This window comes from Brienomyrus brachyistius, chromosome 19 (genome assembly GCF_023856365.1).
Source record: "Brienomyrus brachyistius isolate T26 chromosome 19, BBRACH_0.4, whole genome shotgun sequence".
NCBI lineage: Eukaryota > Metazoa > Chordata > Actinopteri > Osteoglossiformes > Mormyridae > Brienomyrus > Brienomyrus brachyistius.
In genome coordinates this window covers 1,432,485-1,451,842 of record NC_064551.1, presented here as the reverse complement: position 1 = coordinate 1,451,842, position 19,358 = coordinate 1,432,485, and the positions used below count along the sequence as shown (strand labels likewise).

The 19,358-nt window shown below is 44.8% G+C and overlaps 1 protein-coding gene across 7 annotated transcripts in view; it reads left to right on the top strand.

The window, feature by feature from the left end:
* The window catches only part of LOC125714418 (estrogen receptor beta-like), a 40,470-nt gene that overhangs the window by 7,056 nt on the left and 14,056 nt on the right, over positions 1-19,358 (top strand). The window contains exons 1-2 of one of the 7 annotated variants that reach the window (XM_048985018.1): positions 14,662-15,100; positions 15,253-15,328. The exons of 2 other annotated variants lie outside the window; for them this stretch is intronic. Coding sequence is in view for 1 of the 5 variants with exons in the window: in XM_048985015.1 (XP_048840972.1) it covers positions 14,489-14,538 (50 nt within the window). In the remaining 4 variants the exon portion in view is untranslated. Of the gene's footprint in view, positions 1-13,503; positions 13,580-13,955; positions 14,057-14,127; positions 14,539-14,661; positions 15,101-15,252; positions 15,329-19,358 lie in introns of those variants that run through there. 4 more of the 7 variants (XM_048985017.1, XM_048985016.1, XM_048985015.1 and 1 more) reach the window with 4 other exon arrangements.

The following is a 19,358-nucleotide window of genomic DNA, read 5'->3' as shown; positions in this document are numbered from 1 at the left end:
CGTGGGGGGTCCGGAGTCTATCCCAGAAGCTACAGACACAGGGCAGGGAATAACCATGGATGGGGCACCAGCACATCGTAGGCCACACACACCATTCACACCCATGAACAATTTGATAACTCCAGTTTACCTTAGCCTGATTGTGGACCATGGCAGGAAAATCCCTGAATGACAGGCGGAGAACATAGATGCGTTGTTGAGAACATAGATACATGTGTTGCCATGGCAGAGTAAGATTTTCCTCAAATTGTCCGACATGAGATAAGGGGGAGAGTGCAGGTAATAATGTCACCCGAAGTTGACGATGGTTTGTGGAGCTCCGTAACCTGGTGCGTAGACAAGCCATCTGCTACCTGCTGCAAATAAACACAATGGCCTTAATTACAAAAGTAATAGATAGTGACTAAATGGAAAGTTACCCAAAATATAGCGGGAGGAATTATTAGCACCCTCGTCGACTTATCCCACTTAGAGGATGGATCACATCCTCACCCTGAAATAAACCTCTAATTATGAATCTCTGAAAAAGGAAATTCTCCCTTGGTCTGGATTCAGCATGCTGGTGTAGGTATGGAGGCTGATGGGTGGGGCTTGTAACCCTGAATCTGCCTTATGGGGCTGTGCCACAAAAATACCCAGGTGCCATGCAGCTTTTGGAGGTGTTTGCAGAACAATGCACTTGAGAGAATGATGTGCAATTAAAAAAAGAATCTTTTTTTTCCTTTAATCCTTACTTGGGGTGAATTTGGCCACTGATATATCTGGCTGATAGCTGGAAAACAGAAGCACAGGGACAACATGACTTATTGTGATGGCAGGTCTCTCTGCTTTTTGCAATAATGAGTCTGTTTCGCTTGGGGATCTTGGGAAGAGTTCCAGCTCCCTGAATTACATTTACCTTGTACAATTTTAAGACCGTTTTTTTATGCTTCTGATCATACAAGTTATCGTAAATTTATAATTAAAAATTTTGTATGCACTGTTAAAACATTTCATTCAAACATTCAATTGCAATGATTAGAGGCAGGCTTCCTAATTACCTAATTTTGCTGCCATTAACTATAATTTAAAATAAGATAATGTAGCTTGATTTTTTTCCTGGAAGTATCCCTGGCAGCATCTCCCACCCTGCGTTTCTGGGTACATCTCTGCTAAACTGTCGCCGTTGTTTGGGTTTCTGAGCAAGGCGGATTCTTTCAGCCCAGTCCACTTATATTTAAATGCATATCACAACATATCACAGTTTAGCTTCAAGCATTATTTAAAATCTCTGAAGGCAGCATTTGCTTTGCAGAGATTTTTGCTAATGTAGACGTGGGCTGGAAACCCAGTGGCAGCTAATTTGGTTCTGACATCGGAAACATTCCCAGCTTTCATTCCCTGGGACAGCCAGTAATGGGTAGGGGGGGTTCGCGAGGTCCAAGGTCTGTCCAAGAGGGCGAAGATATTATAAGACCAAGGTGGTGTTGGTCTGAAAAAGGCATATAGACTTCCAGAGAGGGGCAGCAGCCATGGATGCAGGACGTGTCTCTATAAGGGTCCTCAGCACACTCTGGAATTACAGGCATTTTCTAAGGTCACAGTGCAGACGGCTGTGTTTGCCTCGTTGACAAGCCTTGATAGTGGGACGGAAGGTATTTGAATAATTTAATTATAATTATGTCTTTCTTCAACAGCTGATATTTTGGTGGTGTGAATACCACAGTTTTTGTACGATGGTGCTTTCTCAGGTCATCCAGAATACAATATCTACAATATTTCAGACGCACACAACTAGCCTGTATACACATCAGTCTGTGCACACAAATTGACCTCCTACTTGTGCAGTCTCCATTGAGAAACACCTCCTACCTGTGCAGTGTCTATTGAAAAACACCTTCTACCTGTGCAGTATCCCTTAAGAAACACCTCTTACCTGTGCAGTGTCTATTGAAAAACACATTCTACCCGTGCAGTCTCGATTGACAAACACCTCCTATCTGTTCTCCAAATAGAAACTTACGCCTACCTTCCACAGTCTTTATAAACAACTATCCCCCTAAATGGTAGTGGTCAGTGCTTCTATACTGATTACAGTTGTGCCTGGGCTTTCAACCTAACTCCCTAATGTTCATTTGTTTGAAATATGCTATTTTCCGACCTTGTGTGTTGCTTTGGAGAAAAGTAAATGTAAATTCTCCTCCATGTGTCCGTGGTTGCTAATTTAGTAGAGTAAATTAAGACATAATTTCAAAAATAGCAAACAGCTGCTAGCTGTTTATGTGTCTGTGTAAGTACAGTCATATGCAGTTAACACTTCCGCATCACTACTTTCCCCAACGCGGTTTTGGTATTAATGCTGGGTTAGCTTAAGAAATTAAATGGGAATTGTTTGATAGTTTTGCAAAAGCTGTAGATGGCACACAAACATATTTTTTGTGCTGTTTTAGTGCCCTAAACTGTACTAGCATCTCAAACACTTTGCTTCGCTCTGCTCATAGGGACGAAGGGGACCAGAAATTTCATAAAGTTTCTCCAAATTGGGGGGGCCCTGCATCCATAACCATATGTGTTTCCATATGTGTCCGTCTGTAGCCTGTGGTTTCCGTGTGTGTCCGTCTGTCTGTAGCCTGTGGTTTCCGTGTGTGTCCGTCTGTCTGTAGCCTGTGGTTTCCGTGTGTGTCCGTCTGTCTGTAGCCTGTGGTTTCCGTGTGTGTCCGTCTGTCTGTAGCCTGTGGTTTCCGTGTGTGTCCGTCTGTCTGTAGCCTGTGGTTTCCGTGTGTGTCCGTCTGTCTGTAGCCTGTGGTTTCCACAGTGTTATAACAGTGTTCCTCAATCAGCTGCTGATAGCTGAGAGGGAAAAAAATGTGGACCATCTGGGGATCCTCAAGGACTGGGTCAGAAATCACTGGCCTGTAACACCAGTGTCCCAAGGTTAGTTGACATGTTGGCCTCGTTTTATGGGTGCCAAGGATGTCCAGGGAGACTGAAGTTAAGCTGGAATTTAACTGAAGGTATCTGCACGTACAAGGGGGTGAACCGGAGAATGAGGGGTGTCCACATGACGTAACACTGATCAGGCCATTGAGCTTCACCCCTAATGAACGTAGCTTAGAAATATGATCCCACTGTCCCAGATGAGGTGTGTAGAGAAGCTAAAGGTTATATTCACAGCTGTCAGATAATGTCTGTCACCACAGGAAGTATTCAGTGTGAGGACCCTGTGTGAGCCAGTCCATTCCTGCTGCAACGTGGGGTGGCTGCTTGGACTCTTCTATTGGCTTGGATGCTGAGCAGTTTCAAAACATCAAGTAATAAGACAGTCTTATAACGGCAGCTTTTATCTGAGGTTACCTCATATTTCTCTAGAACAAGGATACTAACTGGCTTATCGACAAAATCCTACCCTGAGGGGTTAACTTAGACATCTGAAAAGGCTGAAAAAAACCTAAAAAAAATCAGGCTTACAGAGTTTATAAACGCACGGAATTTGCTCTTGTCTCGTATGTGGGTTACAGTTTTTTATAATTCAAACCATTTGGCACTATGCGGAAGGTCAGCAATGAAAAAGGTCTGGGCATGTGAGACACACAGGCTTATTGGAGGTGTTGGCATCGCGGCCTGTAGCGGAAGGTCAGCAATGAAAAAGGTTTAGGCATGTGAGACACACAGGCTTATTGGAGGTATTGGCATCGCGGCCTGTAGCGGAAGGTCAGCAATGAAAAAGGTTTAGGCATGTGAGACACACAGGCTATAGGAGGTGTTGGCATCGCGGCCTGTACACTGTAGCTGAAGGTCAGCAATGAAAAAGGTTTAGGCATGTGAGACACACAGGCTTATTGGAGGTGTTGGCATCGCGGCCTGTAGCGGAAGGTCAGCAATGAAAAAGGTCTGGGCATGTGAGACACACAGGCTTATTGGAGGTGTTGGCATCGCGGCCTGTAGCGGAAGGTCAGCAATGAAAAAGGTTTAGGCATGTGAGACACACAGGCTTATTGGAGGTGTTGGCATCGCGGCCTGTAGCTGAAGCACGCAAACCCAACATCAGCGTTGTGCTGTCTTGTAGCAGCTTGTCACTTTGTACATTATGATTGGTATGCTGATGTCTAAAAGGCAGTGACGTCATGCATTCCATCGCTCTCTGCCATTTCACCAAGACAGCAGTGCCCCAGAAATTTTGCACTATTCGCCAGGTTAATAATCAAGTCGCTTGCATGCATGAGTTTTCCCTGCAGAAAAAAATCGTGTTAATTAAAAGCTCTGTGGATATCCTCTTCGGAGTGGGGCTCAGTTTCACTCACCACCCACCCCACTGGGCAGCAGTTACATCAGCTGCATCAGCTTCCGCCTCTGAGACACTGGAAGTCAGCACCTCACTTAAATCACTTAGGCTTCTTTTTTCTCTTCGATTTATCTGACTTGGAAAGTCCTTTCTGAAGTGTACAACAGCAATTACATTGCTGTAGCTTGTACCTGCAAGCCTTTGGTCACACATCCCACCCTTAATGCTTTTAAATCCATCCAGTTCTGCACTGAAAAGCCAAGCATGCCGTATTAAATGCGCCATCACCAAGCAAACTAAGGTGAGGAGAGTACGAGTAAATGCTTGGCTTCTAAATAAATGGCAGTTCGACATTTCAGTGTAAAATGTAACCCTGGCAGATTTCCCTTTTTACTTAAATTACTCCAGTGAAGCTTACATCCCTTGAAGAATTGTGTGATGAGTCACCCGCTCGCTCATAAAAGAGATACTGTAAAATAATATTTTTTCGTCTCCATAACAACCCTTACCACACAGCAAAACGAGAGTAATGTCAAAAGAGCACCGTGGCATACGCCTGTTCTGGACTGTATAAGCCTTACAAACAAGAGCAACACCATTTCTATTATAGGGTGTGCACCAGAACAGGCAGTGAGGCTTTGATGTCACTGCAAGGCTTTTGAGGTCACTCTCTAAAGTGTGGAGGTGACCCAGTGGGTCAACAGAAAGGACCAAGTACAGATCCATTTGAAAGATCACCAGGATGAGTGTAAATGCTTGAGGTGTTAGTGCTTCGAGGCGAGGGCTGCCAGGGAATAGAGAAGCTGAACAGAAGCGGGACTTTTCTCCAGTTGGAAGCCGGAGGTGCTGGCCCTCAGCTGCCAGCACTCTCCTTAATGCACTTGTCTCCTAGCTGCCATTTATAGATAGTCATAAAGCTATCGCTAATGGCCTGCTGGCTCCTGTCCCACGATAGCGGACATAGAGGGCAGCTCGCACCGAACACGTCACTTCTGACTGTTCTCCAAAGTCATAAAGAACTCAATACTGAGAATCCGGTAGACAAGAGACGATTCCGAACACTCAATATGAGTACCTGCGGCTCATTATTCAGTTCTCTATAATTCTGGCACTTCTGGGGTGGGGTCACAGGGAGCTGGAGAGCCCACAAGAAGGGCACTGTGCAGGAGACAGCAGCCCATTGCAATACTCAGTGTTCAACCCTTAATATTCCCAGTATTCAGTACTCAGTATTCAGTACTTACAAATGATATGCATCATCAGCCAGTGCTGAGACACATACCCAAAACAAGATCAGCAAATGCAATGTAGTTATGAGCTGGACGGTCAAATCTTAGTCAAAATGTCTGTCAAATATAAAGCCTTGAAGGCTTGCTAGATATTCATGGTTTTCATCTTACAATGTACTTACAAAACACTTGCATCTTACAAAACAAAACATCCATTTCTCTAAATTCAGGTCAAATGTAATTAACAGTCCTGTTGATATCAGAGGTTATCATGCACGTATAAGTTATTTCCTAGCCTAGGACTGTGCACAGTGATCTGTTATGGAAGCAAAGAGTGGCAAGTTTAAAGTTTCAGCTTTTAAATATGACGAGTGGACTTCACGGGAGAAAGGCATTGATCTGCTGAAGCGAGCCTTTCAGAATGATTCCTTTCATACAAAGACACAGATCTGCAGCAGCGACAATGTCACATTGATCTCATTATACTCCCTGTGTATTAATGGATCTCCAGCTCATCACCCTGTGGTAATGTGGGAGATCCTGGTGGTACAGGCTGTGTAGAGCGCTCCGATTCATGGTCTCATTTCGCTTCTCCGTGTCCTGGATCAGCCCATCCTTAATTCGAGCTCCGGGGCATCTGCTGGTGTATTCTGCCAATTAGGGGAATGGAAGGAGAGCGAGAGAGAACAGGGCAGCCAGGGAGGGGGGTGTGAAGCTAATAGCGTCATTGGTTAGTTAATGCTGCCCCTTACAGGTCATCAAGGGTATTTCACCACACTGTCAAGCTGAGTGATTGATGTCTGTGGTGCCGGGGACCATTATGCTGCTTGTACTAATACATTAGTCTTAAACAGGCCATCTTATACAAGTGAGATCCATGATTTTCCAGGCATTTCTTAATTCTTGTAAAGGGGATCAATAAAGTTAACTCTAATTCTAGCATTTGCACTAATAAAATAAGACAAATGTTTAATGATAAACTTGATCCGACTACATAACAGATTAGTTTCTGAATAAGTAACGTGCACATTACTTAAGATGCCCTCAGAATTATTTTTGTTTTTGGGGAAAAAAATTTACGTTTTAAGGATTTGCCTTTTTCATTTAGAATGCAGAGACTTGCAAAGTTTACTGCCACTGTCATTTACATTGTTTCTGTTTAGCAATCAAAGCTCTACTTAGCTGGGATCTTTCCCGGGAAAGCGTATGATCCAAAGGCGACAAGGCCATAGTGTCTGCTCGGTCCGTCAGTACACTGCAGACACATTTGTGTAACATACCTCCGTTTATTAAGGGCATATGTGAACATGCATCTTACTCGTGTGTTAGCCAGGCACAGACAAACTGGCATAGAAAAAACAGACAGAAATCCGGTGTAAACCTGATGCGGAGGAAGCCATTTCTGCCGGAGACTGGCCTGGTGTGAAAATGAGGAATCTTAAAACAACAGCCTTGGCCAAAAATATTATGAGGTGATGCATCATGTTCAACAAGATAATTAAAAAGTGTAACAAAATGTTTTAATCCACAAACTAATTTCACAGAAAAACAGCACTCATGTTAGCAGCATCCAACAAGTGCCTGCAGGGGGCACTGCTGCTCCTTCGCACGACTGTGTCCTCCAACTGGTGCCTTAAATTAAATTCTTTAGGCAAGGTCTGGAAAGTACCGAAATAACCAGGCAGGCCTGGCCTGAAATATATCCCAAAGGCCAATGAGAGAAGGGTTTGTGCGCTTCGGTAGCAGCACTGATTCATCCAGGTGCGTCACCACGACGGGAGATGCGTGATTAAGGGCTGTGGCCAGAACACTCCAGGAAGTAGGGAGGCAAGGCCTGCGTGCAGATCTGGAGTTTAAGATGGATCTGGATGCTGAAAAATTAAGACCCATTTTAACTCGTTTATAATTCATGGACGTCCCACACCCTCTAAATCCAGCACTTCTTTTAATTTGCCTGTCGTCTGAGTCCCTACAGGAACCCGCCTGGATTCCCCCCCCATGCTGTATTTGATCATTGTGGTCTGTGTCTGTTTAGCACAGAAACCACTTAGACAAGATCACTGTATCGCGCTATTAAAGGTGAGACTTACTATACGGAAACACGACTCCCTTCTTTAATTCTTGTGCAGCTTTTCTTAGGATTGACACTTCAAACCTGTAAAAACTATTTTTAATGGCACTCAGTGTAAAATCGACCAACAATACGTAATGTTATCCACTAATTGTTATTTGTTGGGTGTTTTTGCAGCTAATCACAGTGTTTCCTGCTGCTGTATGATGTCAGTTTAGCAAATTTATGTGCAGCTTCTCTTAGCATCATTGGAATCAGCCAATCTGCTGTGCCAAAGCTGTTGTTGCTAGGCAGGGGATTTTACTGTAACCAATGAAGCATGACTATTTTGTGCTGTTGCTAAAGAGTATTTTATAGGGGTGTAATTAAGTGAGAAAAATGATGAAAATCCAGAAAATGCATTGATGGGCTTTGGTTTAGACCTTGACCACAGTTTGCTTTTAGCCTCTTTATTTTCTGATAATGTTAGAATGCCTGGTGGGGGGGGGCTGAACTTGGTTTTTTTCCTCCCTACTTGGGAGTTTTTGGTTCCTCTCCTCCGTTGTCAGCTGACCTTCTTTCTTTCATTTCTTTGCCTTCTCTTTCCCTGAGTTTTAACTATTCTTTACACATGATAGAGGAATGTATTACAACACACTCATGAAAGGCACCATGGGACAACTCTGTTGCGAGAGCTGCTGTATAAAATATTGAATGATTGATACATGAATCGAATTGAATTCAGGGCTGCTTAGGGTACATACTAAAGCAACGGTAATTGCATTGGGTCTTTGCTGAGTTTTACTGCAACACATTATGAATGCAGATTTAAACAGATGCTTCATGGGAGAGACTGCAGGCTTCTCTGTGTCACAGACGGGTCATGGTGGGCTGCTGCAGGACCATTTAGACAAGTGAAAAAATGGTTAATAGAAGCCCATCTCCCTAAGAGAGGGAACCATGTCCACAAAACCTTCCTCTCCATCAGTCCCTTACGAGTTTATGCAGGAGCGCCGGAGAGTCTTACCTTCTCCATCACTGTTCAAATAGACTTTACAGCTGTGGTTCTCTGGCCAAATAGAACAGACCAGTTAAGGGGAAAGTAGCCTGATCTCCTTTGTAAACACGCCTCTGTTTGGCCACAGCCACTTACATGGTGCTAATGAGGCTCTGGATCCTAATACACATAATCACACACGAGGGCGACCTAATGTTTGTCTGTCCCTACATTCAATACAGATCACACTTCCAGGAATCACTACGGACTGAAAATGGGAATCTCACTCTGCTTGTGCATAGTATGTGAAACCTGCTTTTCTTTGCCTTTTTGTCTTTTCTTTGTCCACCAGTAAATGCATTAAAATGGCAGCTGTCACACGTAATTGGTCGTAATCGGTAGCATTGAATGAATTCGGGTTAAATCGATGAGAGAAGTGAGACGGTAAGAAGTGAAGTCCAGACTGTGTTAATGTCAGAGCGGCTTCCAGACACATGTAAGGGCTCTCAAGTCCTGGCCACTGCAGCGTACCACAGTAAATCTGCACCACTACCTAGCAGCTGCAAATGAAATGCATACCCTCATAAGGCCTAGAAATCGAGTGATATATATATTTTTTTTTCCTGGATTAATTCCTGCCTGCTGTCATGTTCTGATGCAGAGCTTGGGCCCAGACCATGGCTATATACTTCCCCCAAATGCTCACGGCTGCGTGGCCGAATGTGGGCCTCATCAGCGGCCTGTCGTCGCTCCAGCCCGCCCAAAAGAGCCGGCGCCTCAGCCCTGCTCTGCCATCCGTGACAGGATGGTACCAGGAGACCACATGGAGTCTGCATTACCGTTTTTATCCTATTCGGTAACAGCTGTGCATTCTCCTGTCTTGTGACAGCATCATACCCTGCGACCTGGCAGACCTCCGCCATTCCAGTGCTCTGTTCCCTAACTCCACGATGGTCGTTAACAAACCCCTTCTAACTCTCTCAGCTGGTTACTAAAGGCTGCAGCCCACCTCTGCCTTTGCGAAGGTCCACCTTGTGTAAAAGTCACATTTAATTAGAGGAAGTATTCATCAAGGATGGCGTGAATTTCTGAGAAAGCAGGATCAGACAGTCCCTGGGGCAGCTGGGGATTAAGGGTCCAACAGTGAAATCTGTTGGGGATTTGAACCAGTGACCTTCTGATCACAGGCACAGAATCCTATCCTGCCGAGTCACATAGCGCCCCCTGTTGACAGTATTATTTTCTGGAATGAAATAGGTTTTCCAATATACCTTGCTTCACCCAGCAGGCAGCCATCGCCACTGACCATCAATGCGCTTCTCTCTCTCTCTGGTGAGGCTGGCTTCATGCGTTGACGCTCAGATGGTGCAGCTGGGGAGTTTAAACTGCTCCGTGCCATAACGCTGTTGATGAGGCTTCCCATGAAACCACGGGAGTCCTGGCGGCCGGGTTCCCGCGCACCTCACGGGGGCGGCGGAATGTTCCGGCTGTCCTTTCTTCCCTCGCCAGCAGTGACATCACCAGCCAACATCCATCTGCACATTTCTGCTTTAAGTTACGGCTGTTTGCTGCAGGAGGCCATTTTTTAAAGTCATCAAGTTCCAACCGTGGTGTCCTAGATCATTATTCCCATTTTGATTTCAATGCAATGAATAATAATTTTATAGAAAAAATTGTCTGATTTATGCATAATTTCATTTTTACCATTGATCATGTTTACCAACATGACGTTCAGAGAAACATTACCTTTAAAATTCTTTCTTGTTTTATTGCATGTAGTACTTTTATATATTTCAATATTTTTTTATTGCATTTAGTATTTTATAAATATGTATATTTTACAGTGACGCTTTTCCTGTGACTGGATCTTGCGGATTTCTGTGAAACGCTCCTTCACACAGACGCTGCACAGACCGGACCGCCAGGCCGGTGTTGGCTAACGCGGCGATGCCATAACTGTGTGAGAGGTTTCCTTGTCAGAGCGCCTGCGCCGCTGAGCCCAGTCCAGTCGCCCGCTCTCACAGACGAGCCGCACGAGTTTCCCAGCAGGGACATCCTGGGAGCGTGTGAGAGGTCTCTGCGCAGCCGTCTGTGTGACTCAACAGCAACATCAGTGGCAGCTGCGGCCGACTGCGCAGGCATGCAAGCTCACACTGCAGATGCATCACTGCTTCAGAGCATCGCCTCCTATTTATCTGTCTGTCTATCTCCTCTTTATTATTAGTGAACGACCCATTTGAAATTAAATGGGGGAAAAAAAAATGGAAGCGATGCATGAAATGCTTATGGCGGAAATGCAGGGAGCATCAGCACATGACCTCCCTGCTCCTCGCAGCCCAACGCTTTCCATGTCACAAGCAGCCACGGAATCGGAAACAGCTTGCTGAAGAATAGGGAAGTGGGGCTTATTATTAGCAGGTGAAAACGAGAGATCTGCGAGAAGAGGGAATGAAAACTGAGATGTCGATGGAGGAGCCGCTTAGACGCGGGTCACAACCTATGTCAGTGATGTTAAGGCGACTTTGTAGAAGTGAGAAGAGGAAGCTGATTGTGTTTTAATTTTGTCTTTGTCCTGCCTGGTCAAACACTCAAAGGAAGTGGCATGCCGTGGCCTGTTTGGACCCCAGCGAAGGCACCCGTATCCAGGCAGGGTGCTGTTTTATGCATAGATTTGTGATAATAGGACTAATTCTCATTTTGAATACACCTCTGAGGATCGTTTCTCTCCCCGTTAATTGTGTCTATTTATAATTCCTGTTTCTATTATTCGATTTGTAATTCCTCAGTGAGAGCTGCAGCCCTGTTAGTTACCTCTACGGCTCCTTCAGCTGTTGCAGTAGCGATGCATTGTGCGCTCTCTGCAGCACCGTATCTGCAGCAGGCAGCGGGATTCTCACCAGGACGGGAGCACTCTGGGGACACACATGAGCAGTCCGATACTGTCTCATCCAGATTTCCATGTGATCAGAGCTGGGGGCGGCGCTGACGTACCAGGTGGGAACAGACGGTTATGGAGCTGCCCATGGCCCTCGGCCTGATCTGGGATCTGTTTGTGGACCAGCCGGTCCTTTGTAATGTCAGAGCTGTGGGAATCCCTTACTGTGGCATTAATGTTATGGTGATGAGAGCAATAGCACAGCGACTTCAAGGACATCATGTAAACTCTCATGCAAAGACTAAGTGTCAGTGAACTGCTGGACATGGGAGCTTGTAAGGATGTATTGTGGAGACGCTACGATTATCTGCAACGTCTGCCTCCTCATTCACCTCACGTTTCATGGCTCGGCTTGTCCCCAAGTTACTTGCATGCGACTGGGGCTGTTATGTGTATGTGCTTCACCCTACAGCCGCACACCCGCCATGCAGCTCTAGCTCCGCGTCTTCATTGCAGGTCCAGTACAGCGTGTAGCTGAGTTTGGTTACATATCTGCATGCATTGCACCTTGGTGTTAATGGTCATACGAGTTGCTCTAGATTAACATGCCTTTAAAGTGAATAAATGTAAAGGTTTCAAAGCAGACAAAGGTTTAATTATCCTTTTATCCCAGAGGCACAATTTGAAAGCTACTAGGAATATGATCCGCTCTCAGTGGACTGTCTGCCACTGTGGTTTCCATTTTAAGATTTAACCCATATTGCAGAAATTACTTACCCTACATAAAACAACAAAGCTTTGCAGCCTCGTTGTCTTGGTAAAATGTATTTCTTATCGATACATTTCCTGTCTTGTTTCCTCAGAAGCTTGTATCTGAAGCCGGGTATTTTCTGCTCATATAGATTTCCTTTACATGGCGAGGTGTAGCTAAGAAATTTGGGCCTCTAAAACTGCGGCGATCTCCATGGCTTTGACGGCTCTCTTTCCACGTTTGCTTTTGCTGCAAAGTCTGAGAACCTGGCCCTACTGCAAATGATTTCTCTTGAGAATGCCTATTCGGTGCTTGTATACTGTATCCCTGGATGGCTATGTTCTAGTCTTCTGGCTTAAGTATAACAAGACATTTCCGGTCTGACCTCCCCGCTGCGTAGTGAATGCAGCGGTCAGGTCACCAATTACAACACAAGTAAAGGGCGTATGAGAACACATGTGGCTGTTTGAGAGTAACTGATAAACCCAGCGGGTACCCTGTGTGCCCTTCCATGCATCTCCTTTATCAGAAGGTTAACCTGTAATCTGTGTCCGTATGGGCTCTGAAGCCGAAGCATCTCACTTTAGCCATGCAGAACTAGGTTTTCTTAGGAGAGAAGAAAAAGGCTGCCATCTGCTGGTTACTGGGTGGAAGGGCCTCAAAAAAAAGCACATTCTAGAAAGTGAAGCATTACTGCACAAACAATGCAGCACATCACTCTTAGCAGGCTAATAGATTGCGTCAAAATTGCTTTATTAAGATACTTGGTCTGAATATATTAAGATCCTAATATATAAAATTTACTGAGTACGAGAAAAAGCTTCCGGTAAGTGAGTATATATACTGTACATACATACACATCCATCCACTTTCCAAACCGCTTTATCCTACTGGGTCGCGGGGGGTCCGGAGCCTATCCCGGAAGCAATGGGCACGAGGCAGGGAACAACCCTGCATGGGGGGCCAGCCCATCGCAGATATATATATAAATGTACATGTATACATGTATATATATACACACACAGAGCGAGAGAAACTACATAAAATATGAATTAAGATTATGCATAAGATTAATCTTATGCATTCACTTTCCACGTAATCAAATAAGACCGCCCCTATAATTAACACCGTTCATTACATGCGATCCATTCATCCATCCATTTTCTGAAAACCGCTTAAACCAGGGTCGCGGGGGTCCGGAGCCTGTGGGCGCAAGGCGGGGAACAACCCAGGATAGGTCGCCAACCCATCGCATGGCTCCCTCACCAATCAGTCACAGATGCGTGCCAACGGGCAATTTGGTAACGCCAATTAGCCTCAGCATGTTTTTGGACGGGAGGGTGAAACTGGAGTGGGGAGACCATGTGAACTGCACGCACGCGGAACCCTGGCGAGACTCGAACCCAGGTCGCACAGGTGCGATAGTGCTCACCATTACACCACCTTTACGTACGATATGTTCGGCAATTTGGAAAACTCCCCTGTAGTAAAAAGACAAGAGCATGGACAAATTTTTGTCAAGGAAATTTTCAGAAAACTACTTCACCCTGAACCAACAGGTTAAGAACAATATGATTGGTGGTCGCGTGCGAGCCGTTTACTAAGTATGTTAAAAATCAATGCGGAGTCCTTGCATAATTACCTTGTGAAAAGAGTGCCGTGGCGGCAAAGGGTTTGGTAAACACTGGTTTAGAACAGGGGTGGCCAATCTTGTCCACAAAGGGCCGGTGTGTGCGCCGGTTTCTGGGGTAACCTTTGGGTCAGCTGTTCAAACCCAGTTCTCCAATTAATTATTGCACACACCGGCCCGTGAGTTCGTACAATGAGCTCGGGTGCCCGAGTGTAGAATGACCGTGGATCACTTAGTGTGAGAGGAGCAGCCCTCCCGGATGGGTAGGTTTCGATGGGTTATACCTGTTAATGCTGTTATACCTGTTAGCGTTAATAACTTGTCACGTGGGAGTAATAATGTCACCGTTATGCGAGACAACCGGAGACACACCGGGCTAGTGGCAATGAAAGGAAGGTGCGCGAACAGCTGCTTCATTCGGGCTTCAGCGGATCAAAGCTATCAAACACTGTTTTTAGTGCATTAAAATAGCCACGTCCCGCATTAAGGGGCCAAGTTCAAGGGATGGAGTGGGAGGACTGGTGCGGATGTGGGCAGTGACGTCAGCCGCGGGATATTAAATATGAAATAATCTGAGAGCCAGAAGCGAAAGGAAGGAGTCGCCGCGACTTTTCGCATTGCCGAGTTTTGTTCTTTCGATTAAACCAGATTTAGGTCAGATAAGGTGTTGGTTTGGCTCTGTGCTAATATCCTACATGAAGTGGAAGCGGAGCGGCGGTTGTAACCACGAAGGCTGCAGCAACAGGTTGGTGCCAACGTCAAAAAAAGCCAAAGCCATTTAAAGCATTTTTAAAATAGCCTAGATATGAGGCGTATTTGCGGTGAAGATGAACGTGGTAACAAGAAATGGGCTGCTGTTGCATTGCAAGGATAAAGGAAATGTTTGCGGTTTAGCGTCACGTAGATGTAAAAGTTGATTTGGTGCGTCTTTGACTTCAGCTCTCGAGTTTCCTCACTGCACGATCCGCCGCTTTCCTTCACGGTCCTGACAGGCGGTACAAAGGCTCCGTGTCCGTCTGAAATACCCTGATAAAGGCTTCGGTGGAGGCGTTTAGCTTTTAAACAACTTCCAGTGTGTCCTGCTGTGCTCAGAGACTTTTATTTATTGCTTCCAGATTGAATATGGAGACGAATATGAAGTATGTGATAACCGGCATGAGGTCAATGGGGTGAAATCTACAGCAGTGACTTTATAAATATGAAAATATCGAGGAAGATAAAGGTGTCGATGACTGTACGAATAGCCGGTTGATTTATTGGAGTATCTCGTTAGTTTTAAAGCCGTTCTCTGTGCATGGATGTCGAAGGTAATGTCATGTCACTCACTTACAGCCTGTACTTTTTATACAGCTCTTTGGGTTGAACTTCTTACAGATGTGACTGAATGAGTAAGCATATAGCTATATACAAGTATATAGTAATTATTGCTTCTAACACTTATTTTATATAACCCTATCAGTACCGTGTGGAGTATGAGAAGAATACGGATATTTTTGATCTGATAAAGTAAAAGGCGTCAACTAAAATCTTCAACGGTGAGAATAAGCATCTTAATTGTAATTGACCGTCATCGCTGCATGTCCCGTAACACACTGACTCCGTGCTCTTGTTACGGACCGCTGAGCCCCTCAGTCTGCACCCCACGATGTTTGCTTTACACCAAATCGTACAACAAATAACTTGAAACTAATCGGTCAATTAGGCGTACGTCGTACGATTCTGTAAAACAGATGATTAAATTGGTCAATCATTTATAGAAAATAAGCTTAATCTGTTAAATTGCTTTTTCTTAAGAAATCGGGTCTTTGAGATGGTCGTAACAAATCAAACACTTTGCGCTGCAGAGGCGTGGGGTCCTTAAAATGCCGGTTGCGAGCCAGGGCACATCTTGGGGAGGGTCAGGGAGCCCCTCATCTTAAATTATTATCTGAGGCAGATATTTAGATTCATCTGGGCAAAAGAGCTTCCTTTAATAACTGTGCTGTAATTGTGAGATTTTAGACGACAATAAAGAAGTTACCTTTGAAATGCTGAGTGTAACATTACAGATCTTTCCTGAAATATGTTTCTGAAACATCTTCTATTACATCGCTTCTGTTACATTGCTTAGAAACGTTTGAACGTGCGGAGCAACACTGGGCAGCCCATTTCGCGGCAGCGGGCGCCCGGGTTGAAGCTGCCGCTGCTCAGCACTAATGCCCAGATGCATTAACCAAATGCATTAATTAATTGTCGTTGGGCTCTGCTCAGCTGCTCTTATTGTTCAATAGCTTGTCCTCTTTCATAGTTTCCTCTTGTCCTTATACATTATGTCAGAGTACACTTGCTTCTTTTTTGGGAGATTCTGCTGTGGAGGAGGGGAAGTGCATTGCAATCCTGCATTCAACAATGGAAAGAAATTAAGGAAATGAAATTCCAAAACAATTAAAATAGCAGTATGATTGAGTTCCTCTTGTAAATATTGACAAACCGCATGTGGGTGTCGAGTTTTGTGGTCCATATTTGCTTCTAGATACAGTATAGCGTTAATACTTTGATTATCAATGTGTTTTTTTGTTGTTGAATTATACTTAAAGTTCAGGATTATTTCATTTTTCTGACAATTATGAGATATTTCTGTCTAGGGGTATCGGTGTTTTTGAAATGTAACTGTCAGAGAGTGTGGATGGAGTCCAGAGCGTAAAAAGGCCTGCGTTTGTTCAAAGTATTTGTGGTTTTCACCCCAATACTTTGCAAACATAATATTTCTTACAAGACTGAAAACTGGCTTCTCCCTACAGACATTCTCTTTTTGAATGTGGGTGGTTTTTATATTGAGATATTAGCCTGGGCTTTCATTTACTTACTGGCCTTATTTACTAGGCAAATTTAGTATACCGTGTAGCATCTTAATTGCGCATATAATGCCTTGGTGTATGAATATACTGTAATTTCTGATTTTATAGTTGGGTGCATTTGCGAAACCAGCGAATACAGTTAGTGTGATTTATTGTTTAACAATATTTAAGCTGGCTGAGTGTTATTACTTTCGGCAGTGTGAAATACTGCATTTAAGGTTGACCAGAGAAAATAATGTGAAAATAGTGAATGGAATTGTCTAGTACTCTTACTGTTTCCATGCAGCTCTTAAGGGGAACATACCAGTGTCAGATGAAGCAGCTCTCATGTGTTTTGACACAGTAAGTAAGTGTTTTCTGATGCAGATGCGTTGTGTTTTTATGTGAATAGCTGAGCAGGATGCACTGTGCATTTCGGTATAACCGAAAAATGAACACTTCAACATCGATACACAGCCATCAATGGGTCTTGTCGGGTTTCCTTTATTGAGGGAAATTGTTGCCTAATTTAACTGCAGTGTGGCCAGCGGTGTAGCTGGTCTCAAGGACCCCTGATGACATGTCGGGTGGGGCCCCGTGCTTGGGTGGGGCCCCGTGCTTGGGCTGGCATTTTCATTCTGTGCAGAGATTTTATGCATCTGCGGTGACAGAGGGGCCCTCAATTGATTTTGGGGGCCCTTTAAGGTGTTGGGCCCACTAAGTCTACCAGGGTGTCCATGCCCCTCTGGCCAGGGGTGGATCTAACGGGTGGCCGAGATCCCCCTCCATAATAAATATGTGCCCCTCCCCCCTCCAGTCACCACCCATGGGGCCCTTAACCCCCTGAAATCTTCCGGGGGGGGGCTGGATAAATGGCTTGGACCCCTAGTATGTGTGTGTCTAAGGAAAGCAAGATGGGGAATGCTTAGAAGAAGCTTTTTAAAGTCCTGAGATTTTCCCTGTTAGCTCACAGACTGGCTCGAGTGAGCCAGACCTGTGCCTTATGCTAAGCTGCAATTTTCCCTGTTAGCTCACAGATTGGCTGCAGTGAGCCAGAACTGTGCCTTATGCTAAGCTGCAATTTTCCCTGTTAGCTCACAGACTGGCTCGAGTGAGCCAGAACTGTGCCTTATGCTAAGCTGCGATTTTCCCTGTTAGCTCACAGACTGGCTCGAGTGAGCCAGACCTGTGCCTTATGCTAAGCTGCAATTTTCCCTGTTAGCTCACAGACTGGCTCGAGTGAGCCAGAACTGTGCCTTATGCTAAGCTGCGATTTTCCCTGTTAGCTCACAGACTGGCTCGAGTGAGCCAGACCTGTGCCTTATGCTAAGCTGCAATTTTCCCTGTTAGCTCACAGACTGGCTGGATTGTTTGCTAAGCTGTAAATCCATCAGTAAAAATTTTTATATTTTCTTTAGATACTTTTTGTACTTGTGCATTTATTCAAATGAAGAATCTTTTCATTTCTAACACCTGTAGATGTGTGTATGAGCAATATAACTGCAACAGACTGACTGTGTGTGTGTGTGTGTGTGTGTGTGTGGGGCTCAAAGGCAGCCAAGGTGGTTTACATACAAAGGACTGTTCCAGTGCACCTCTATTCATACTTATTTGCTGGCAAATGACCCTTCATTTCATTTAGTTTCACTGACCATCAGTTCTGTGACTGCAGGGAATCGGTCTGTCCAGTTTAAAATGTTCTGCAGTAGCTTGTGGGGGTGCAGTGGTTAGTGTGGTGGTGCATTCTTAAGGCTAATTGGAGTTACCTGTGTGCCTGTGTGAGTGAATGGTGTGTGAGTGTGCCCTGCGATGGGTTGGTGCCCCATCCTGGGTTGTTTCCTGCCTCCCCCCCCCCCCCCCCGACCCTGAATAGGACAAGCAGTTACAGAAAATGGCTGGATGGTTGAGTAGGTATTTTGAAAGAACTGTTGTGAGATGTTCCAGTGATGGGCTTTTGTGGCATCTCTGCAGCGTTACTAGACGGTCCTGTGACCGTTTCCCTGACGAGTGACACAGTGAATGAGCTGCACTCTTGATGACCACATGGACCTTGGCTCTCTTCCACCATCTATCTCCCCCCCACCCCCCCGGTAAAGCCTGTCACCGACGGACGGCTCAGTACCTTCTGTCCCAGGAGAAATAAATCTTCTTATGTTTCTGGTTCCAGGTTTCAGGCTCCTTCAATGATTCATCCAGCTTCTAAGAAATACGTTTCTCTTTTTTGTTGACTCCTAATCTCTCAATAAATCATAATTAATTTTCCATGTCAAGTTCGCAGAGGGGGCTGAGTGCGCCCACTCGGCTTAGAGCTGCACCTCATTTTCAGCTGTAAACCCGTCAGTCAGAGGGTTCGTGTTGCTTCCTTTAGGTGTGCATGCATCTTTTTTTCGGATTTAAATGAGTTTAACATCCAAGCGTGCAGTTTTTTGGCTTTCTTTTAAATCACAATCTATTCCTCAGATACCTTGGAGTAGTGTTCCTATCGAGCTTATTGTGTCCTCATAGTTATTATGATTTCATGGAAAATTTAACAGAGCAAATGAAGGTCATTGTGTTTTTGTCATACACACTAAAGTAATTTTTTGGTAGAAATATTGGGGAACAGTCACAACTGCCCATACAACAGCATGTTAAAGTCATGATTGCTAGTAAAAGCTTGTCCCACTGATATGGTTATATAAAATGTGTTGGTAGCAATAATTACTATATACTTGTATATAGCTATATACTTACTCATTCAGTCACAGAA